Here is a 23691-nt window from a genome sequence, read left to right on the forward strand (position 1 = left end):
AATCCTTTAATCATTCTTGTAGCTCTTCTCTGAACCCTCTGCAATTTATCAACATCCTTCTTGAATTGTGGATGCCAGAAATGGACACAGTGTTCCAGCAGCTGTAACACCAGTCCCAAAGACAGAGGTAAAATAACTTCTCTACCCGTACTCAAGATTATCCTGTTTATGCATCCAAGAATTGCATTAGCCCTTTTGATCACAGCATCACACTGGGAGCTCATGTTCAGATGATTATCTACTCCCCCAAAAACCCTTTTTCAGAGTCACTGCTTTCCAGGATAGAGTCCCCGCTTTCCAGGATAGAGTCCCCCATTCTGTAAATATAGCCTACATTTTTTGTTCCTACATGTATAAGTTTACATTTAGCTGTATTAAAATGCAAATTGTTTGCTTGTGCCCATTTACCCAGCAATCAAGATCAGTGACCTGTCCTCTTCATTATTTACCACTCCCATAATTTTTATGTCATCTTCAAACTTTATCAGTGATGATTTTATGTTTTGTTCTAGGTCACTGATTATATCAAATAGGATAGGGCCAAGAACAGATTCCTGCAGGACCCCTTTAGAAACATACCCACTGGATGATTCCCTATTTCCAGTTTCCATTTTGAAACCTGCCACGTTATTTTTATATCTGTGATGGTCTGGTCAGTGAGGGGTATAATCCATACCAGTGAGGGGGTGTGTCACCACCTGTCCTGTAACACTGGGTTCCTCACTGCTTTGCTGCTGTAGCTCCCAACCTGGGATGCCCCCACCCAGCCTACAACCATGCAGATCACACCCTGAGTGTCTGTGTGTAGCTATAGCCTTGGTCCAGCAGCTCTGACCCCAGCAGTAACACATCAATCAATCACACTCTGAGTTCTACCAGCTTTGTTTACAACTAGCATGATGACCCCAACATACTCCCAGTCCTGAATTTCTCAAAAACTGTGTGCACTGAAGTGTCCAGCCCTCTCCTGGACAGCTCAGAGAAATAATGAGGTTCATTGCTCCTGTAAAGAGAGAGAACCACATCACAGCTTACTATCTTAACTGGGAGTGAATACACCCTTCCCTTTAAACACAGGGCTGAGTTGGTTTATGGTAAGAATGAAATACCTAGGATTAAGTGAGTTCATATACAAGGAATTAAGATAGAGTTACAAGTAAAACAAAACCTCATTCTGAAAGTCCAAAACAATCTAGCAAGGTACAATCTTTGCCTAAGTAGGTTTCTCACCTTTATTCAATTCCCAGAGATTTTACCCTCTCCCCTTAGTTAAAGGACACATCTTTCTCATCTCACAAGAGCTCTGTTTCCATATGTCTATCTAGTGATGATTGCCAAAGGTGGCTTCTGAGTTGCTTATATTTTTCAGTGATGTTTCAGGAGGCAGGATGACATCATGCTGTTCTTTCCTTTCTGTGGGCTTCCTATGCCCCGTATGTAAATAGGGCTTCCACTATGCTTGATTTACATAGAATACTGGTAAATAGTTGTGACATTCCCTCCTGTCTGGGCAAACTGTACAGCCTAATATAAATGAGTATCCATAATTCCTTAGTGTTAATATGTACAGTTTACAATATTAATCACTGGTGTGTCAGCTTTCAGAAAATACTTCACTCTATACACATTTATAATATAGTAATATTGTATACAATCAGTTGCTTATCACTTGAGGTTCAGCCCTCCTGTCTTCATAGACCAGTAAGCCTTTGCAATGTAGTCTTTGAAAAGTAAAACCCAGACCAAGCTTCTCTCCTCTGATGGGTGTAGATGCCAGGCTCTCTTCTCTCCTGCTTGTTATGTGGAGGCAAACCTCACACCCCTTGTTAGCTTGATGACTGTTTACGTGATATGTAACTATGTTCTCATTAAAAGAACAGGAGTACTTGTGGCACCTTAGAGACTAACAAATTTATTAGAGCATAAGCTTTCGTGGGCTACAGCCCACTTCTTCGGATGCATATAGAATGGAACATATATTGAGGAGATATATATACACACACATACAGAGAGCATGAACAGGTGGAAGTTGTCTTACCAACTCAGAGGCCAATTAAGTAAGTGAAAAAAACTTTTGAAGTGATAATCAAGATAGCCCAGTACAGACAGTTTGATAAGAAGTGTGAGAATACTTACAAGGGGAGATATGTTCTCATTATCTTTCAAAGTGTTTTGGAAATAAATATCCAATGGAGAACCACATTCCTTTGTTTAGGGTAACTCCTCTTTGACTAGCAAACACATTTGAAGAACTATAATTTTAGTTTATGTCCATAATTTTGCATCAGTTGCTTGCACCTACATTACACTATTAACCAGTGAGTTATGAGCTATCCAAATGACCATCTGTATCTAAAAGGTGTCCTGTAGTAACAATAATGAGTTGGGGTACACTGGGCTGGTCAGGCCAACTGAAACTGACTGCTAGAGAGCAGAATGCCACTTTCCCTCTGCCCTAGGGCTGTTCTTAATGTCACAATATCATTCTAGATTGTTTTTTTTAAATCAATGTCATGCAGAACCAGAAAGAAGCTGAAGATTTTATCCTGACAGGAATCCTAGGCAGAGCAATACGTGCAAGTCAGCCCGTCCTACACAGAGAGGGCAGTCAGCTGTTGTAGAACAGCTACAAGGATCCCTCTCACCACAGCATCAAGGAATCAAGTCTCAGGGCTTGACAGCAACATGCCCTTTAAACTTTACCTATGATTAATCTTTTACACAGTGAGATGAACAGCCAGCCAGCCTGAGGCTTTGCTGAGAGCCAAGACCCCATTTCTACAAGCATATAATTACTCTGAATCCCCTGTTGATAGGCAAAGAAAGACTCAAAACAGACATCAGTGATACAAATTTTATTTTGTTAACATTAATTTATAGTGAAACAAGCAGGTGTCAGTCTTATACAGGCACAAAACCCTCCCCCCACAATATTAACCTAGAATGCACAGCCTCCGTTCAGCAGGGGCAGGAATTTTTGTTAGCATCTTGTGTGAACTCCAGTTTCTGCACTTTTCCCTGCTGCCTCTCCATATCCCGATAGAGCAGGGACTTCTGGGCCTTCAACCTGCAGGCCAGGCACATGAAAATCGACTCCACATTCTGACTCTCTTTGGGGTCCTTGGCTGACGTTTCAAACAAAAGCATGTTGTGAGCATCAGCGAATTTCAGGGCCACGCTGGATGGCACCTGAATTTGTTCTCGTAAGTCACACTTGTTCCCAACAAGCACCTTGGGGACGAAAGGGGGCACAGCATGCCCATTGCATTCCTCAATCCACATCTTAAGATTGGTGAAGGAAGCCATCTTAGTGACATCATAGACAAAGATGACGGCATGCACATTGCGGTAATAGTGTTCTACCATGCTCTTCCGGAACCGCTCCTGGCCAGCTGTGTCCCAGACCTGCACCTAGAAAACAAAGCACAGTGTGCCTGAGGCAGCCAAGATGTAGTCCACCCCAACGCAGGCCTTGGATCCCAGGAACAGGCAGTTTCTTGTTGGGAGAGGCTGGGGGCACAGAGACTTAAGGCATTTCCTCCTAGTCTATATCATTCTCAATATGTACATAACCCTTGTTCAGCTTGATTAGTGAGGCTAGACAACTGCAGAGCTCCACATAGCTAATTCCCCTTCACCTCAACTGACACTGCTGAGTCCAGCACATTTTGAGAGAAGTCCCTCCCTGGGCAGCCCTTTGCTTTACCTGCAAATGGTCCCTGTACTCTGGCCCAGAAGCCTTGGATTCCTTTGTCCTTGTACTGAGCATGGTTTGCTCCAGGCAAAGTGGTTGTCTGGGATTCAATCACTCTTGCTCATCACCTATCTGGCAGGTCCTGTGAGACGCTTTTTAAGAGTGTTTCCTCTTCTAACCATATTTCATTGCCATCTTCACCATAGCAATAATGTGCATAAAACACCTGGCACTTCAGAGGCATTTCAACACCAGACCAGGCATTACTCCACCTCCACCAGCCAGAGCCGTCCCTTGGGTAGGGCGAATTGGGGCAACCACCCCAGGCCCCATGCTTTGAGGGGCCCCGTGCTTCAATAAAATCGGGACTGTCCCAATATTTAGCCCTTTGTCCCACGTCCCGACAGATTTATGCCATTTGTCCCGATATTCAGGTGAAGTGAGTGGGGTAAGAAGGTGAACGGGGAGGCGAAGGGCGGATAAGGAGGAGAGCAGCAGATGGGGGGGGGGGGCATGCACCAGATGGACGGCGAGGAGACTAGCGGGGATGCAAGTGGTGAGCGAGGAGGCAGGGGGGAGGAGGCAGGCAGATGGTGAGGAGGAGAGCGATGGATGGGGGAGCACCCTGGACAGATGGCGAGGAGACAGCAAGGACAAGAGCGACAGGCGGGGTGTGTGTCTGAGGGGGCGGGCACACAGCGAGGAGACTAGCAGGGAGGCTGATTTGTCCCAGGCCCCACACCCCCCTAGGGACAGCCCTGCCGCCAGCATCCTATTGCAGAAGAAGTGAAGAACCCTGTAATGCACCCAGACAATTGTACAGTGGTGAATCTGGAGGGGGAAAAAATAGTAGAATTCCTTCCCGACCCCTGCAGGTGCACCCTGAAGCCTGGGATTTGATTATTTCTTTTTTAAAGCTGCAATAGCTGCAGACTGATGCTGAAACCATCCAGCTGCCTTGTCAACCCAGTGCCAATATCTGCAGCAGGGGAGTCTCAAGCTGGGCACACGCTGGCGGAAAGCAAGCATGTTTGTTCCTCATTTCTCTGCCATTCAGTTCCCCCTTGCACTCGAATCACGGGGACAGCATGGAAAGGAGGGGCTGCTCTGGGCTCATTGTCCTTCAGACCCTCCTGTCCCCACCCTCTCACACCCCCTCTTTTCAGGCTACCTAAGCCTCACTTTTCCCCTCTGACAGGAGGTTAGCCTGGGCTACTAACCCATCTCCCCTCACTGCTCAAGTGTAAGCAGCTAGGGGAGAACAGCAGGCTGGACACTTCCCAGGCCTGGAGCAGCAACACTGGCTTCAGGCCAACATGGGGTGTAAGTTGCACTAGCAAGAACACAGGGCTCAGGAACAAAGCTGACTGCAAACATTTTGACCAAGCTTTTTCCTGTCGAAAGATGCTGTTTTATCACCACTGCAATGGTTCCCTGGGCCAGGATGGACCAGTCAAACTGAGATGCAGAGCAGCCAGGAACAGCCCACAGTCCGGTGGGCAGAGCACTCCCCCAGGGAGATGGGAGGCCCAGGTTCAAATGTCTGCTCTGCCCAATTAGAAGCAGAGACCTGGGTCTCCCACATCTCAGGCAGGCGTCCTGACCACTGGGCTGTAGAGTGTCTCCTGTTGGAGTGTTTCACTTTGTACAAGTAATTAAATACTCATTAGGCCAGAGAGAGGGACACGACAGCTCAGTGGTTATGACTCTCACTTGGTTTCTGAGCCTTTCAGAGTTGGCTGCACTGCTGTTCCCCCTTCAGAAGCCCTCAGACTGCTCAGCCTCCAGGGGTCACTCCTGCTGCAGCATGCCAAGCCTACCAATCTTCCCTTGCTCTCTGTTACCTTACCCATCAAATCAAAGTTTACCAGCCTTAACCATCGAGCTTGGATTACTAGTGTCAACCCCCTGGGCAGGCAGCCAGATCCAGTCCATGTACTGTATGGATGTGGACTCGAGACGAGTTAACATTTTGCAGAATCTCAGCTTTCATTTAAAAAGGTAGTTTCTAGCCCACACATTTGCAAAGGAAAGTCTGAAAACACCTGAGTGCAGCCTAAAGGCTCAGAAACCAGGCGTCAAAAAAACAAAAACAAACAAAAAAAGCATTCCAAGATTTTAAATTCTCATGATTTGGGGGCCTGGCTTGTGATTTTGGAATATTTGGGGTTGTGATAGTGGAATGGTCATCTCCTATGGAGAAAGTTTGGTGCAAGCTGCAAGAAAAGGGGATTGGCACCCACACAGAGCCAGCTGCTCGAGGCCTGTTCCCAGCGTAGCCATTAAAGACAGACACAGCAAGGAGCATCCCACTGGGCTGCCAGTCGCATGCACAAGCTGCAGCAACTAACCCTGCCCTAGGCCTCGAGCCACAGTCACAGCAAGTGGCTGGGTCCACAGCTCTGCTCTGCAAACTGCCCTTTCCTGGGCCTACACCCCAGCTCCACAAAGCCCCACCTTCCTCAGTGGCAGGGTCTGGAGCATCTACCAGCTCCTTCCTACAAGTACTCCTCCACGCAGCTCCCTTGATCCAAATCTGGGCATACTGGACCTTTCCACAGCATTCTCACCACCGCCTCCTCCTTCTCCACAGACCTTGGAACCTCCCAGGGGGCTGGTACATGGCCCCCACTTTCCCAATGCCCTCATACCTCAGCACATCCAGTATTCTCTGCCCCTCCCCACCTACCAGCATGCTCCCTCCCTACCAAACCCTCATACATCTCCTGGTCTCCTGTACCTCTCCCCTCCCCAGCCCCCCCATGTCTTCATAGTTCCCCCCCCCTCAACCGCTCTCATCCACTTGTACCTCCCCGCCCGCTCATACTTCCCTCCCCGCTCATCCCCCCCTCCCCTCATGCTCCCATCCCCTTATACCCCCCCCCCCCCCCCACCCCACAGAATGCTTCACCAATGGCTTCAGGCCTCCCAATCCCCTGGATGACCTCGTAGCCCCCCTCCAATGACCTCATATCCCCCCGCCCCCTCCAGTGCCCTCCTACACCTCTCCCCTCACGTGCTCTCATACCTCCCCGCCCCCTCCTCCCCTCCAGTGTCCTCATACCCCCTCCCCGTGCCCCTCCTACCCTCATATCCCCCCTCCAGTGTCCTTATACCCTCTCCCCTGCCCACCAGTGCCCTCATATCCCCCCTCCAGTGCTCTTGTACCCCCCTCCTGCCCTCCAGTGCCCTCGTACCAACCTCCACTCCCCTGCCCACCAGTGCTCTCGTACCTCCCCGCCCCCTCCTGCCCACCAGTGCTCTCGTACCTCCCCGCCCCCTCCTGCCCTCATATCCCCCCTCCAGTGCTCTCGTACCCCCCTCCTGCCCTCCAGTGCCCTCATACCTCCCCGCCCCCTCCTGCCCTTCAGTGCCCTCGTACCAACCTCCACTCCCCTGCCCACCAGTGCTGTCGTACCTCCCCGACCCCTCCTGCCCTCCAGTGCCCTTGTAGCCCCCACCCCTATAACTTGCTGCTCCACTCGCTGCTCTCCCACACGCCCTTGCCACCCCAATGCCTTTGCACCTTACTGCCCCTGCTCTAACTCCCCACCTCTGTCCCCCTCTCCACTCATGACCTCCTTTCTCACTGCCCTCATCCCAGTGACACTTTCATAGCTTGACACCCCCACATACCTCATCAACCTCCACTACCCCCATACCTCTCTGACCACCTAGCTCCCCGCTCCATTTCTCCCACACACACCGCAGCCAACCTCCAGCTCTCTCGCCACACACCTCCACCCTTCTGCCCCTTCCTATACCCACGCCTGCTCTTTGGCCTATGCACACCATGGATGTCTCACACCTGTAGTGCCCCCCTATCACTCTCTTTGTTCCCCTTCTCTCCCTCTGCTGCCGGTGCTGTGCCCCCATTTCCTTGTACCTCACCAACCCCACCTGTTCTCCAGCATCCCCCTCTCTCTGCCCCATGTCTTCCTGTGTCACCAACCTCCTGCTTGTTCTCTACCTGTTCCCCCACATCCTTACCAATCCCCTCATTCCCCATCCCTCACCGCCCCCATCCCCTCCTCCCTCATTGTCCCTGCTCCTCCATTCCCCCCAATCCCCATCTGCCACTGCCCCCCGCTCCTCCATTCCCCCCTGCTCCCATCCGCCACTACGCTCTGCTCCCCATCCCCCACTACCCTAACCCCCAATTCCCTCCTCCTTCGCTGCCCCTGCTTCTCCATTCTCCCACTCCCCATTTGCCACCACCCCCTGCTCCCTCATTCCCCACTCTCCATCCCTCACTGCCCCCATCCCCTCCTCCTCCATTCCCCCCAATGCCCTCTGCTCCCCCATCCCGTCTGACGCCATCTCTTACCACCACACCACCCCCACAGTTCCATCCTCCCTCAATGCCCCCTGCTTCCCCCATTTCCCCACTCCCCATCTACGACCACGCCCTGCTCCCCCATTCCCGAACTCCCATCCGCTGCCACCCCCCGTTCCCTCATTCCCATCCCCCACTGCCCCCTGCTTCTCCTCTCACCACCCCAACCCGCCAATTCCCTCCTTCCTCACTGCCCCTGCTCCCCATTCCCCGCCTCCCCCACTGCTCTGTTCCCCCAATTCCCTCCTCCTTTACTGCCCCTGCTGCTCCCCCATCACTCTCCCCTTCCATTCCTCATCCTCCTCCCCATTCCTCCCCGCTTCTCCCGCGACCTTGATTTTCTCTCCCTCGATCTCCACCGTCTTCTCCCTGAAGTCCACGCCGATGGTGGCCTCGGTGCTGGCGGGGAAGTCGCCCCCCGCAGAAGCGGAAGGTCAGGCAGGTTTTGCCCACGTTGGAGTCGCCGATGACGATGATTTTGAAGATGCGGACCCGCAGGTACTGCTCCAGCGAGGCGTCCAGCTCGGCGGCGGCCGGCCCGGAGGGCTGCATGCCGGGCGCTGTGCGGAGCCGGGCGGCGGCCCGCACACAAAGGCAGGAGGCAGCTGCCGAGCGCGGCGGATCAGGTGGCTGATGCATATTCAGCGCGGCGGAGACCCTCCCTCTGGCCGGCCGGCGGGTGGGGCCGGCCGCGGGGCTCGCCTGACCCACGCGCTCCCGCAGCGCCTGCCTGCGGGCCAGCAGCCGGGCACCCGGGGCGCAGGGACACCGGGCACTGGTTGCTCACCAGCGGAGCAAGGGGCGGCCCCTGGCACGGACTGCCACGCCCCCGCCTGCGCCTTCCCAGGGCCAGGGCCTCTGTCTGCGGGAGCCCAGCCCAGCAAAGGGCCGCCGCGGGCGCTGGGATGCTGTGGGCCGGGCCCTGTGCACACATATTGCAATCAAAGGCCCAGGTGGGAGAAAAACTCTTTTGCTGACCAGCTAGAAGAGCTCCCACCCAGGGCCCCGCTCTGGCTCTCCCAGCCCAGCCCACCAGCAAAGCCCAGGCAGGCCTGATTACACTGGCGGGGAAACAAGCAGCCCAAATGGGGCACACAGAGTACCTTCCCTTCCAGATCTCTCCAAAGCCCCGCAGGAAGCAGGAAAGGGCAGCATTCCAGGGCTGGTCAAGGATATTTTGCGCCCTAGGCGAAACTTTCACCTTGCTCCCCCCGCCCCCAACCTCCAAAAACTAGTAAACTTTGCATTATAAACAGCCTGTTAGAACGGGTAACGGCTGTTGTAATGTTTCTTTTTTATCTTTAAGGCGTTTCAGTTGTTTGCCACTGCCTCTGATGGTGTCCCATTCAAAGTCTTACTATTGTGCAAAGCTAAACAATTCAGCCTTGCATTGCATCACCAGCCAGGTTAGGCAGGGTGACAAATCCCCCTTGCCCTAAAGGGCTATTATCCCCTGGTGACTAATTTCTACTCCAAGTCTATAAAGCAGACTTTTAAGGTAAATACATTATTCCTTCAATATTACCCATGCACACATCTCACAAAGATTCTCACTGCCCTGCCGCGCTGCACAAAGGACGGCTGTAGGCGGGAAACAGCAGCAGCAGTGCGGCTTCTCCTGCCCCATGGTGAGCTACACTCCCTGCCTGGCCTTGCTGCCGTGGAGGCTGCTGTCGCCCTGGGCTCGGGCCGCCCGGCTCCCCCCGAGCGGTGCCCGGTTCCTGCTGCTCTTGGCCGGCAGGTGCGGGGCCCCAGCCAAGCCCAGCCCCTTGCGTCTCCTCCATGGCGGTGCCCCCTACCCGCGTCCCCCGGGTGGCCGCAGCCGGGGAGCCCGAGAGTAGTAGCGACCCCCGGCCAAGCGGGGGAGACTCCGAGGTGAAGAGGCTGCTGGCATGGGCCGAGCGCTGGAGACTGACAGGTACCTGCCCCTAAGCAATAGTGAAAAAAAAAATTTGGGGCACTGCTTTTTGGCACCCCCAAATCTTGGCGCCCCAGGCAGCCGCCTAGTTCGCCTAGTGGTTACACCGGCCCTGAGCATTCCCCTCCACCTCCTCTGCAGGCTGCTGTGGGACCAGTCAGGCTGGAGCGAGGTGAACAGAGCCACATGTGCACAGCCTTCTTGACCACAGCAGCATGGCATCTAGCCAGCAGTGGGCTGGCACCATCAGCACATACCAGTTGGCACCCCTACCTGCTCTTCTAGGCCCAGTCTCTCCCGCTCAAGTGAAGCAGAAGCAGGGTAGGCAAGATAAGAGGCGGTCTGTGGCCGGGGGAAGGCTGACCTGAATCACGAAGCTTAGGGGGCCCCAACTCCCTGGGTTACATGCAGGACAGAGAGCGAAGTGACATTTACAGCAGACCAAAGTACAGACATGACTGTGTGCATCCAATACAGGACTTCATTCTGGGCACTGCCAACACCTGTGACAGACACACATGCTGGGTCTCTGCTAGAGGGACCATCAGCACATGCCTGGGATAGGTGTCATGGAGCCACAGGGTCTAGTCCAGACGTGGGCAAACTACGGCCCATGGGACCGTCCTGCCCAGTCCCTGAGCTCCCGGCTGAGGACCTAGTCCCTAGCCCCTCCCTTGCTGTCCCCCCACCCCGCAGCCACAAGGGCCGCACTCTGGCCCGCTGCTCCTGCTGGGCAGCGTGGGGAGCGCAGCTGGCTCTGGCCGCGTGTCGCGGCTGCAAGCTGCTGCTGCTGGTAAGGGGTTGGGGGGGTTGGGTAAGGGAGCAGGAGGTCCTGGGGGGCAGTCAGGGAGGAGGGGGCGGTTGGATGGGGTGGAGGTTCTGGGGGGGAGGGGCGGTCAGGGGATGGGGAACAGGGAGGGTTGGGAATGGGAGTCCCGGGGGCCTGTTAGGGGTCGGGGATGTGGATAGGGGTCGGGAGGGCAGTCAGGGGACAGGGAGCAGGAGGGGCTGGATAAGGGGGTGGGATCCCAGGGGGCAGTTAGGGGCGGGGGGGTCCTGGGAGGGGGTGGTCAGGGGACGAGGAGCAGAGGGTGGTTGGATAGGAGGTGGGAGTCCCAAGGGGGCTGTCAGGGGGCGGGGGTGTGGATAGGGGTCAGGGCAGTCAGGGAACAGGGAGCAGGGGGGGTTGGATGGGTTGGGGGTTCTGAGGGGGGCAGTCAGGAGGTGGGAAGTGGGAGGGGGCAGATAGGAAGCAGGGGCCAGGCTGTTTGGGGAGGCACAGCCTTCCCTACCCAGCCCTCCATACAGTTGCGCAATCCCAATGTGGCCCTCGGGCCAAAAAGTTTGCCCACCCCTGGTCTAGTCTATGCCCCAGCCTGTAACCAGTCCTTTGAGAGTGACCCCTTCAATTTGCTGGGCCTCAAGGACCCACATTTCCACAGGGGCAGGCCTATGGCCTCCAAGACTTAGAAACTAGGCCTTCAGGCACCAGCAATCCCTGTCTCTCTCCATGACTCCAGCCAAGCCAGACTCTTGCAGAAGGCTTGTACTGTGCCACTTCAGGGTTCAATGCTCTCTGTGAGTATTGGCAGCCACACCAGGCAGCCTTTTCAAACAAAGGCAATGAGTTATTAGTCACTTGGCTACAGAATCTGACAATCCTGCGGTTAGCAGAGAGAGGAAAAGGTTAAGATAGAGTTCAGCCTGGCCACAGTCAGGCCAGGGCTCCCTTGAGCCATGCTGCCGTTGAAGCCATCTTGGCTCTCTGTCACTCTCCCTTTCTCCTCAGTCCCAGGTGAGAGCTCCCACCTCTCTCACTAACACTATATTATACCAGCCACCCGATACCTTTCAGTCCATCGTCCAGCTCCTGCAGAGCCATACCGAGATCGCCTGCCAGAGAGTCCCATGGATAAGTATAAACTGCTCAGTCCCTTTTTGTGGACCCTTCATTGATACGGGTAAATTTCAGCCAGTCCTTTAATGACCCATTAATTCCATCCCAGACAGTTACATGACACTACATCTCACGTATCCCGTTCTGTGCCAAGAGCAGCTTTTTCCCCTTTTGCACCTACTGGGTAGCAATGCAAGTACATAGGGAAACTGAGTCACATAGGAATTAAAAAATATTACAGAAAATTCCCACTTCATCACATAGGGCATCTGAGGGCTTGTACCCACTACCACATATGTTGGTGTAATTTATGTCGCTCCCGGAGGTGGCTTATACACACCCCTGAGCAACATAAGTTATACCGACCTAAGTGCCGGTGTGGACATCGCTGTCCATGGGAGAGCTTCTCCCGCTGATATAGCTACCATCTCTCACTGAGGTAGAGTTATAGGCTGACAGGAGAGCTCTCTCCCATCAGCGTAGTGTCATCACCAGACGCGATACAGTGGCACAGTACTTCGAGTGTAGACAAGCCCCAAGTCTGATCCTGCCTCTGGCAGGTGGCTTCCCTGGACAATGCTGTCTCTGCCCTCTCTCCTTTCCCACTGTAGGCTCAAATTTCCATCATTGTTCTTGGATCCTTTCAGATAGTTTGGGGGAAACTTTTTCCCGCTCCTTGGTATGTGAGGAAGAGTCCCTCCACCTCTGCCCCGCTCCTCTGGGTTTGTGCCCTGGGTAGGGTCACTCTTCTGCCTTCAGCTGGATTCTCAGTCTAGCATGATTGATACCTGGAGAGGTATCTCACATTGGACACCTTGGCCCCAGCTCTCTTTGTATTGGAACATTTAATGTCACCTGTGCCCCCTCCCTTGGCAGGACTGCTGCTTTCCCCCCAGCTGCACAGCCTCTTGTCTCCCCTCCCCCTCACTCTGTTTCACACGATTAATTTATTCTTTCTTCCCTCTCTTCCTTCCTTGGCCTTGCCTACGCTGGGGATCTACTTCACTTACAGCCAGTGCCGGCGTATCTTCACCAGTGCAAACTGCCATTGCAGACACGGCGAAGCTGATTCCTAGGGGCCTTGCTGCCTGCACCACTGGCTGGCACCGAGACAAAGCTGAGCGCAGATAAGACCTTTGATTTCATCCTCCATTGCCCTCTCTTTTATCCTGGGGTCTTCCTTAGTGCCCAGGAGTCTCTGCAGTGCTCCTTCACTCCTCAATCTCCTGTTCCTTTCTCTTTGCCTGCCTTTCCCTCCACAGCGTCTCTGGGGGACACAGCAGCTGCTCTCTATTAGCACTGGTGAAGCTAAGTGGTGACTGCTGCCCGTAGGGGCCTAGCATAACTTCCTGGAGCAGTGCACGCAGGCTGCACTGCAAACTGTGCTAGCCAGATAGTGCTGCAGCCCTTCCCCCTCAACCCTGTGGCTTTGTGAATGGCTCTAACACCCTTCACTGTAGTCAAGGAAACCATGCTAGAACCCCGCTAGTAGTCATGGCTGTAGCTAGGAGGAGGATTCTCCTGGCCAGGACTGTAAATGCATACAGGAGCAGGCTGTCGAAAGGCACTCCGCTGCTGAAGGGATGTACACCCCAGAAAATGCTGGTGAAAAAGACAGTGCAGCTAAGAAGGGGATGGGCGAAAATGCTTTAAGGCATTCTTTGTTTGCAGCGACAGTGAGGAATTTAGAAGTTTCCAGTCCCTCCCTTGGAGAATATCTGAGTACTCTGGTGACCTGTGCATTAGAAACACACCCAAAGGATTCTAACCGCCCCAGGGGAGTTTGATGCAGATTTTGACTGCAGACTGCACTGGGAGAGCTGAGGGTACATCTCCACTATAAGAGACCCACAGCATGGCCTCAGCTGGCCCAGGTCAGCTGACCAAGCTTGTGGGGCTCAGGTTGCAGGGCTAAAAATTGTAGTGTAGATGTTTGGGCTCTGGATAGAGCCCAGGCTCTGAAACCCAGGGTGTGTGTGAGGGGTCTCACGGCCTGGGCTCCAGCCCGAGCCCAATCATCTACACACCAATTTTTAGCCTCGCAGCCCGAGCCCCGCAAGCCCAAGTCAATAGACCCAAGCACTGAGATTCATTGCTGTAGATTTTTATTGCAGTATAGTCATACCCTGAGAGCCAAAGGAGTCACAAACCAGCAGGAACAAGAAGGGTCTAGTTATATAACGAGCCCAGATGAGGCTTGGACAGGGCAGCGGCTGGAGCACTTCCATATGCTTCTGGGACGGCTTGTGGTGTGCAGTCACAACTGTGAGGTAAAAAGAACAGGAGTACTTGTGGCACCTTAGAGAGTAACAAATTTATTTGAGCATAAGCTTTTGTGGGAATGGCTGAGCCATTACAAACATTGAATCTATCTCCCCATGTAAGTATTCTCACACTTCTTATCAAACTATCTGTACTGGGCTAAGTTTTTTTCTCTTAATTGGCCTCTCAGAGTTGGTAACACAACTCCCACCTTTTCATGCTCTCTGTATGTGTATATATATCTCCTCAATATATGTTCCATTCTGTGCATCCGAAGAAGTGGGCTGTAGCCCACGAAAGCTTATGCTCAAATAAATTTGTTAGTCTCTAAGGTGCCACAAGTACTCCTGTTCTTTTTGCGGATACAGAGTAACACGGCTGCTACTCTGAAAGCTGTGAGGTAGATGCTTCATTGGACAAGACCCCATCTGCACTTTTGGGCTGCACATGCAGAGGTCTCACCTCACACTACAACTCTGATGAGTCAACAATATGCTATATTGGCTTCAAGAAGTAGGGGGAATCTAACAATTCTGGAAAGATGCTGACAGACTGTAAGGAAATTGAGAGAACACCAACACGAAGGATCTTGAGGGAGCAATTTGTGATGAGATATTAAAAGAACTAGATCTGTAGAGCTAGGGAACAGTTCCCTAAAGGTATCGGATATAAGCCAGCCAGATTCTGCCAACTCTCACAATTTGATCATAAATCTCATGATATTTGGTGTTTTTCTTAAATCCCCAGATCCTGGAGTCAGGCAATTACGGAATAATCTGTTGTCACTTTTACAGTCCTTGTTTTGAAGAAAAGTTTTTAAACAAGATCCCACAGGCTCAGATACCAAAAGGCAAAGAAACAGAATCCCACCTTTGGGTTTGTTTCCTGGGTAAGCACAAACCTTATGAGTTGTAAGCCAACCTCACAACTGCTGAGCACAGGGATAGGCAATACTGGGACTGCTTAGTGTAGGGCAAAGGAGTAGAATTAGGAGGAAAGGGGGGGGCGAGGATGATGAAAGGGAAAATACAAGCTGAAATCAGAAGACACCTTTCTACTGGTAGGCTGCAGAGACGGAAGCCCTAGCATGGAAACGTGTTCCTGCCAGGTCACTGTCAGGAGTCATTTCAATTGGTGAATATTCTACAGGACATGGCCCTACTCTGACCTGGGGAACTGGCTGGGCCCAGCACTTAATTTATGCCAGGGCTTAGCCCTGGCACCTCTAGGCTTGTGAGTTCATAGCTCCGGCACCTCTGGGCTTGCCACATCAGTTATGAAAGTAAAAAAAATTGCTTGACCCCAGCACCTCTTTCATTACAAATTAAGCACTGGCTGGGCTCCTCTGGATTTCTCTCCACCATGTTTTTCTGATCTCCCATGCAGTACTGCCAACCCCCAGCCCTCAAGAACCATGAATCAGACCTCACACAGTCATAAGTTTGGCTTAACAATCATGAGATTTTAAAAACTAATAAAGCTGTGGTCCTGTTGATTTGCCTCTGTGTTTCAGCCATTAGAGGTCACATTTTTAAACTTCCCTGCATTGAGGAGGGCTAGAGACTTACTTTTTGTTTTAAAATGAAAGCTGAGATTCAGCAAATCCAGCCACATGCCCAGCCAGGTCCCCAACACTTCTACCATAATAGGTGAGTAGAAAAACTTTTGGGGAGGATGTCCCTTCTGGCATCTTCCCACCTCAGCAAGAAGCATAACAGTGTTCTTTCAGGGGGATCCCATTAGCCAGTGATGGTCCTAGACCAGGTCTGGATTTAGGAGATACACAGGAATCTCCAATCATTATCAAGGGTTGACTGGCTTACCCCTGCACTGAAAGTGGAGAACCTCAGCAGTGCACAGGACTCAGCACAGGACAGCTGCACTCGCCCTTCACCTGTGGAAAGAGCCACAAGTGAAATGAGTCTGGAAGGTCTCATTCAAATTCCAATTTGTGCACCTTCTTAAATCACTGCATTGTGCAAGAGGCAAGCCCAGGAGCAAACTAGGGATGGATTGTGCCCCTCATGACTGGGGTACATTAGCAGAGCTGCCTGGGGTCCCAGCCCTGAAACAGCAGGGGGCACGTGGGTCAGGATTGAGAGGCACGAGCAATGCGGGAATGAGGTAGTCATATGCACACATTGATACCCCACCTGCATGGCAGCCTGCTCCCTGCCACAGGGTCCTCTTCCCTCAGACACCCTTTGCAAACTGAACTGCAACCCTGTCAGCAGGGCCCCTTCCTATCCTTATAGAACATCAGGACTTTGCTCTTTGCTAGCTTATCCACACATGGAGTCTCAGGTTCTCACTGCCCTGTGTGGGAGGGTCCTGGCAGGACCTCTGGGAGACCTGCTTGCCAATACAAGGCTGAACCCTGAATGGTAGCTCTCCCCACAGCGCAGGGGGAAGAAATGCTGGGACAGTCAAAGAAGGAAAAAATGGCTCGTGCTTAATATTGGTATGTAAATGGTCCAAGTTAGGCACTGCACTCACCCCTTCCTGGAATGAGAAGAGGTCTGGCTTTGCTGAGGAAGCTTCCTGCCAGGCTGGGTTAAGGGACAGCAGCACAATGGTTTGCATGAGACAAGGCCTTTAAATGAAAGCTGGAGATGGGAAAGGCAGCAAAGGTGGAGGGCCCAGGGAGCACCCTCCCAGCCAGGATCTCTTCTTGCACTCAGGGGAAGGGGATGGTTGTTTCTGGGGGATTTTGCTGTGTTACAAGGCAATCTTCTCAAGAGAAAGTGTGTTCTTGCCAGGCCAATGGCCCACGGGGAGCAGCTACCACCCATTGTGGCTCTAGAGGGTAGAGTGGGACTAACCCTGCCCCTGCTCAGACTCCCCCTGCCCCGCTCAGGAGAGTAGCGGCAGGCCCCTCCCTCTTTGGGTGGAAGGATGGAGCAGCCATGTCTCTATCAATCCCTGGCTCAGAGTGCGGCCACCAACTCTTGCTGGTGGCCGCACTGACACTTTTTCCTAAAATACTTAATTAACTTTAGGAAAACAAATAAATATAAACGCCCAAATCATTGTAATTTATTGATGTAGGATTTGTTTGTTTTTTGCAGACACGATAAAAAGAATGATGTGAAAAAATGATATTTGTATGTTCGTTAGTATCACTTTTCACAGCACATTTAGTAGCTAGCTGGGAAGCTGCTATAAGTGATATTAACAAACATACAAGTATCATCACTGCCTCCCAACTAGCTAGTAAGTCTGCTGTGAGAAGTGATACTTGCATGTTTGTTAATATCACTTTTCTCAGCGAACCCCAGGACAAATTAAGCCCTGGGTGGGGAGATGGATGCGGGGCTAGGAAAGGCAGTGGGGGTCCGGGGCGATGGGGGTGGTGGTGCAGGGCAGCACATCCATGAGCAACAGGGAGGGAGGGGAAGAGGCCAATTACAACTGCAGCCTGGCCAAGGCTACAGAGCATGACAACAGACACTGGAAACTAGGCTTCATCCAATCCTCCTAGCAGCCTCACGTCCAGACTGAACAGCAGCAGTGACAGACTAACATCCTGCCCGCACATGGCCTCTGGACAGATGAGCAATTGCCCCAGAGTACAATTTCATTAGCTGTACGATGATGGTACCTTCCTGCATCCCTCCCATAGCATAACATCCCACAGCTCTGCAGGGCAATTGGTCAGACTCAGCAGAAAATCTACACTGCATGCGCTCCAACCCATCTGCAACCCCCAACGCAGGAGGATGAAGCTACTAAACACATGTAGGGGCCATTGTATCCCGAGGACAAAAGAAACTCACATTCTACAGCCATCAACAGAGCGCTCTTGCAGCTATCACTGCTACCATTGATGCCAGCAGGCAAAGGCACCAGCCTCGGCACTGAGCCCAGCACAGGGGTGGAGGGATAGCTCAGTGGTTTGAGCATTGGCCTGCTAAACCCAACGTTGCGAGTTCAATCCTTGAGGGGGCCATTTAGGGAACTGGGATAACAAATCTGTCTAGGGATTGGTCCTGCTTTGAGCAGGGGGTTGTACTAGATGACCTCCTGAGGTCCCTTCCAACCCTGATAGTCTATGATTTAAGCCTCAGCATCCAAAGCCCTGTGCAGAACAGCTGGCTATAGGGTTTGACACCAACCCCAGTTCCCCTCACTACCCAGTCATTAGCCCTTGCCCTTCTCACTTCAACTCTCTCTCACACCCCTGACCTGCTAAGTCAGCCAGCAGGTCTGAGTGCCCCCGAGGGCTCTGGGTCCTCTCTGCATAGAGGTGTTAGCAGGGAGGGATCTCACCCCAGAAGAGGAGAGGCCACTCAGGGGGACAGCCTGCTGTGCTCTTGCCCAGATGTCATTAGTAGAATGACCACCCAACTCCTCACATTAATGAGAGAGGCAGACAGGGATGGAAAAGGAAACTAACTGGGTAAGAAGTGGGGGTGGGGTTAACTTTTCAGAGCCCAAATATTATTTAGAAAGGGCCGGCAGCAAAGATCTACCCTTTTAAAAAGGAGTCCGGCATTATCCTAATCCCTTTTCATGTCCCACCCGCACAGCAGAGCAAACAGCAGCAACATTCCAGCTCTGTGCTGCAATTCCAGTTCACCCTCCCCATGCTGACTGAATCAAAGAGCAGCTGAGGATGTTTACCAGCGACACCATCATAGAACACTCCACTCAAAACCCCACAAAAGACAACAGGCCTGGATCACGCTCCTGGGGTTCTATCACAATGAGGTATTCAGGCCTCCCGCTCTGGCAAGGGCATCCCAGCCAGGAGGAGGCTGCATGAGACCCACCCAGCTGATGTCTGATCCAAGGAGCTGCTAACATTTTTTTAAAACATACTTAAACAGAGACAGATGTTCTGGGTGTCCCTGGAGGTTTTATTCACAGCAGTTATTTGTCAAGGTCTAAGGCCTTTGATTTCCAGCTGACGCCTTCTTGGTGTTTCCAGCCTAGGAAATAAGGCCCCTGTGTCAGGGCCAAGTCTTCTTCCTTCAAAGGGACATGGCTTTCCATGGTAGCGAGGCAGAAAGGTCAAGTCTGTGAAAGCCCTTTCCTCAGGCTTAATACCCAGCCTGGAAAGTAACTTGTCCGCAGTGGCTGGAATCACTGGCTGCAGCAGAATCCCATAAATCCGCAGACATTCCAGAGTCACATGAAGGACTGTGTCAAGCCAGCACTTCTCTGCAGGGTTGTCTCGGCACAGTTTCCAGGGCGCGTGTCTCTGGAAGAAGCCATTGGTCTGCCTCACACACGCAACAACAGATTCTAAAGCCTTGTATATTTGGAAGTGTTCAAAATAATCAGTCACCTGGAGAGGCAAGCAATCAACTGATGCTACCAGCTCGTAGTCCTCAGCCAAAGCCCTACCTGAGGCTTCCACATCCATGTGGTCAGAGCCCTTTCGAAAGCACGACTCTGAGAAATGTGGGTAAATCCCACTGGGGTTGATGCTAGGGGCTGTACAGCGGTTGAGAAGCCCCCCAAGCGCATCCGCCAGCTCAGAATTCACCAGCTTAATAACTTTCTCCTCATAATAGTCACAGTCTCGCTCAGGGACACCTTGCCTTAGCAGGAAGTACCTAAAGCCATCCACCGTGTACTGCTTGAAACATGCCACTGGATCCACCACATTGCCCAGGCTTTTCGACATCTTTTGCCCATGGACTGTCCAGTGGGAGTGCACATAGATCTGCTCTGGGGGATCAAGCCCAACAGCCATGAGTAATGCTGGCCAGTAGATGGCATGGAACTTGAGGATGTCCTTGCCAACAACATGGTGAGCAGCCGGCCACCAGGCATGGTGTGCATCAGGGTAACCCGCTACAGTCAGATAGTTCACCAAGGCATCTACCCACACATAAATGGTTTGTGTTGAGTCACCAGGGACAGGGATACCCCACTGTAATCGGCTTCTCTCACGGGAGACAGACAGGTCTGGCAAGTCCTCTTCCAGCCATCGGAGCACCACCTGGTAGAAGGGCTCAGGGGAGATGACATGCCGATTCCCCTGGAGCCACTTCCGTAACGGCTCTTGAAATTCAGACAGCTTGAACATGTAATTCTCCTCTTTGGTCCAGTGCACCTGAGAGTGAGAGAGAAAAATGAATTACAACCAATACCCTTCACTACGTTCTACAAGAGACACCCATAGCTTTGTTAACATGGAGTTATGGTTGTAGACATCCAACAGTGCTTGGTGCCCTTTAGACCCCCCCACTGCACAAGAGCTTAATTCTCAAAATTCGAACCTTGGAAAACCAGGAACTGCAGAGCCATGGTCAGGGGCGGCTCTATGTTTTTTGCGCCCCAAGCACGGCAGTCAGGCAGCCTTTGGCGGCACGCCTGCGGGTGGTCCATGGATTTGGCGGCGTTTCTGCGGGTGATCGGCTGGTCCCGCGGCTTCAGCGTACCCGCCGACGAATTGCCGCCAAAATCGCGGGACTGGCGGACCTCCCACAGACACGCTGCGCTTGCTGCGCTGGTGCCGCCCCTGGCCATGGTCCCCATACATTTCTACTACAAGGACTGCACCTCTCCCTCTGCTGTCTGCTTCTTATTTATATCACCTGTAAGTGAGAACAGATGTTCACCTGGCACTGTTGTAGCTGGCATTGGCAAGGTATTTATGTGCCAAATATGTTAAACATTCGTGTGCCCCTTCATGCTTCGACTTGTAGACTCTATAATTCTACATTTGTAAGTTGCATTTTCACAATAAAGAGATTGCACTACAATACTTGTATGAGGTGAATTGAAAAAAACCTATTTTTTGTTTACATAATGTAAATATCTGTAATAAAAATAATATAAAGTGAGCACTGTACACTTTGTATTCTGTGTTGTGCTTGAAAGAAATATATTTGAAAATGTAGAAAAAATTCAAAAATATTTATAACGGTAATAGAATACCAATTTAAATTTAACAGTGTGATCAAAACTGAGATTAAGCATGACTATTTTTTTAATCCAGCGATTAATTACAATTTTTTTAAATTGTTTGACAGCCCTAATTTTTACATATAGGAGGCTTTTCTTGGTGCTGAATGCTAGCTCTCAATACCTACAGTGAAGTGACATGTGATTTATGTGGTTATTGCCCTCTGTTTTGTCCCCATTTGTGCCCAGAGATTGGTATAAGAAGGTTGAGGTTTTAAAACCGTCTCCTTTTAGAGTATTCTACATCTCCAAAATCCTTTGACTAAATGAGTGCGTATTTAGACAGCTAACTCTGCTCCAGCCCATGAACAGACACACCAAATTTCAAGCTGATCTAACCATACAAGAAAATTCTAGAGAGATTTGAAACTTCAGCTTCTCTCTTGCTACATTAACTATGGAACTGCTATTGTTTCTCTTAAACAGGCGGTCTGCTGAGCATCCGTAAGGGGAGCACAGGGTGGGAAGGAAGAAGAGAAAGCACCTGCACACCTGCTCTGGCCAGCGAGGCAGGGAAGCATCGGGCTATGCCAAGAGGAGGGCAGGGAGGAAGGCAGCGCAGCTCAGTGTTGTACCTGATGGCCGCTCTCCAGCGAGACCTTGCAGGGGCGGCCCTGGGCATCGGGGCGCTCGGTGATCTGGCCCTGGGTCAGGAAGCACTCGTCCGGGGTGCAGTACCAGCCCTCGTAAAAGTCCTTGTAGAGTAGCCCGCGGCCCTGCAGCGCCGCCCAGAAGCACTGCACCGCCCGGCGGTGGCGCGGCTCCGTGGTGCGGATGAAGTCGGTGAAGGAGACAGCAGCCCGGGAGAAAAGGTCGCGGAACAGGCCGGACACGTGCACGCAGAGCTCAGAGGGAGACGTCCCGGCCGCTGCTGCCGCCTGCTGGATCTTCAGCCCGTGCTCGTCCGTCCCTGGAACAGCCAAGCGGGGCAGCTGGGTGCTGGGCCAGGGGGGCTGCAGGGCAGGGGTATCCGCCTCTCGTGGGCACTGCCCAGCGAGCACGGCACCGCCTGCCCGGTAGGGATGGAGAGTTGCCAAGTCCCGCACCCGCTGCCGCCCCAGGGATCCGCTCCCGGCCCGGGATCGCCCCTAACCCGCCCCCGCGCTCCCTCCGCTCACCGCCCCCGGCTCCCTCCCGCTCACCAGTGGCGAGGCGGCCCGGGCCCGGCCCCAGCAGGCCCCGATGTCGGTGCAGCGCGTCGGCCAGCAGCGCCGAGTAGAGGTGCCCAATGTGCGGCGGCCCGTTCACATAGAAGATCGGGGTGGACAGAAGCCAGCGGCGGCCGGGCCCGGAGCTTCCCCGCCGGGAAGGGGCCGGGAGCGGACGCCGCGGCGGGCGGAGAAGGCAGCGCGCCGGTAACGACAGCATGGTCAGAACGGCGGCCGCACCATAGAGACGGGGGGCAAGAGCGACACTTCGCAGCCCGGCCCGCTCGCGAGAGGTGAGTGACGCAACGCGAGACGTCTCCCCTCGCGGACCATAGCGCTCTGCGCGTGCGTGGAGGGATCTCCCAATCGGGGCGCGGCGTTGCGGGCGGCGCATGCGCCGAGGGCAGGCCGGGGTCAGTGCAGAACGGAGTGGAGGCTGGGGCACGCTGCAGCCATGTTCCGCTGCCGAGTGGCCGCCGTGGTGGAGAAGCTGGCGCGGAGCCTGCGCTCCCTGACCCCGAAGCCGCGGGGCCGGGCGGCGGCAGGTGGGTCGGGGTGAACGACCCCCGTTCCCGGCCGCCCAGACACCGGCCTGTCCGAGCATGGTCGCGATCAGCCCCCGGGCCAGATCCCGCCCCACAGCGGCTCCGGGGCGAACCCCGCTGCTTGCGGGAGCAGGGCGCTGCCAGTCCCTCGAGCCCTCGCGCCCTGGGGAGTCGAGCGGGGCCGAGCCCCGCCCCTGCCTGGTCTGAGGCCGGTGCTGAGAAGTACAGCCCGGCGCTATGCCGGGAGCCAGGGCCTCGGGAGCTGCCTGGGGCCTCCGGGGAAGTGGGTGTGTGAAAGCCGGACGGCGGGTGGGGAGGAGCCAGTGTCCGCCTGGACACTGCTACTAGCTGAACAAGGCGGCTGCGGGGCACCAAGGCAGAATGAGTTAAGCAGAGGCAGCCAAGGGAGTAGATCAGTTCATGGAGGGTGGGTCCATCAGTGGCTAGTAGCCAGGATGGTCAGGGATGCAACCCGTGCTCCAGACACCCGAACTCCTGATTGTCAGAAGCTGGGAGGGGAAGTGGGGTTGGATCAATCCAACTGCCCTGTTCTGTACACTCCCCTTGAACTTCTGGTACTGGCCACTGTCTGAGACCAGATACTGGGCTAGATAGACCATTGGTTTGACTGAATGGCAGTTCTTGTATTCTTACCCCTTCCTGGAACCCGATCTCATTGCTGTCAGCCAGCAGGGCTGAGGATGGTGACTAGAAGGAGTTGGGCCTCCAAAGAAATATTTTAGGTGTGAAGTGACAGTCTGCTAGAGCTCCTTGCAGCATTGCCTGCTGAATGGCTTTCGAGTTGAGTACCTCCTAGTGGAAGAGAGACAGGATGTGAGTGAGTCCTCAAACAGTTATTTAAGTGTGGTGTGAGTCCTAGACACTTTGAGTCTAGAACAGAAATAAAACCAATGGGGTTTAATGGTAAAAGTTAGAGGTTCTTAGCTGTGTTGCTTTTTACCCACTTCTGTGA

General features: G+C 53.0%; 3 protein-coding genes across 6 annotated transcripts in view; 1 reads left to right on the forward strand and 2 right to left on the reverse strand.

Annotated features, from left to right (window-relative positions):
* Window positions 1-2840: 2840 nt before the first annotated feature.
* Window positions 2841-8782, reverse strand: RAB33A (RAB33A, member RAS oncogene family). Its single transcript, XM_024197305.3, is given in 3 exon segments — window positions 2841-3411; window positions 8363-8449; window positions 8451-8782. Coding segments are annotated over 3 exon segments (759 nt in total). The 5' UTR covers window positions 8670-8782; the 3' UTR covers window positions 2841-2958.
* Window positions 8783-18945: 10163 nt separating this feature from the next.
* MARS2 (methionyl-tRNA synthetase 2, mitochondrial) lies at window positions 18946-22419 on the reverse strand. Its single transcript, XM_024197028.1, has 3 exons — window positions 22168-22419; window positions 21601-21935; window positions 18946-20171 (listed from the first exon to the last, which is right to left on the reverse strand). The coding sequence occupies exons 1-3, from the start codon at window positions 22391-22393 to the stop codon at window positions 18987-18989; spliced, it is 1746 nt and encodes a 581-aa protein (XP_024052796.1). The 5' UTR covers window positions 22394-22419; the 3' UTR covers window positions 18946-18986.
* Window positions 22420-22581: 162 nt separating this feature from the next.
* Window positions 22582-23691, forward strand: part of AIFM1 (apoptosis inducing factor mitochondria associated 1) — a 37905-nt gene continuing 36795 nt past the window's right edge. For 3 of the 4 annotated variants that reach the window (XM_024197259.1, XM_024197267.1, XM_024197275.1), the window contains exon 1: window positions 22582-22718. In XM_024197259.1, the coding sequence (XP_024053027.1) occupies window positions 22628-22718 (91 nt within the window). In that variant the 5' untranslated portion in view covers window positions 22582-22627. The remainder of the gene's footprint in view (window positions 22719-23691) is intronic. The other variant, XM_024197293.1, reaches the window with a different exon arrangement.

The sequence above is a fragment of the Terrapene carolina genome, unplaced genomic scaffold, assembly GCF_002925995.2.
Source record: "Terrapene carolina triunguis isolate 2854851 unplaced genomic scaffold, T_m_triunguis-2.0 Scaffold137, whole genome shotgun sequence".
Taxonomy (NCBI): Eukaryota; Metazoa; Chordata; order Testudines; family Emydidae; genus Terrapene; species Terrapene triunguis.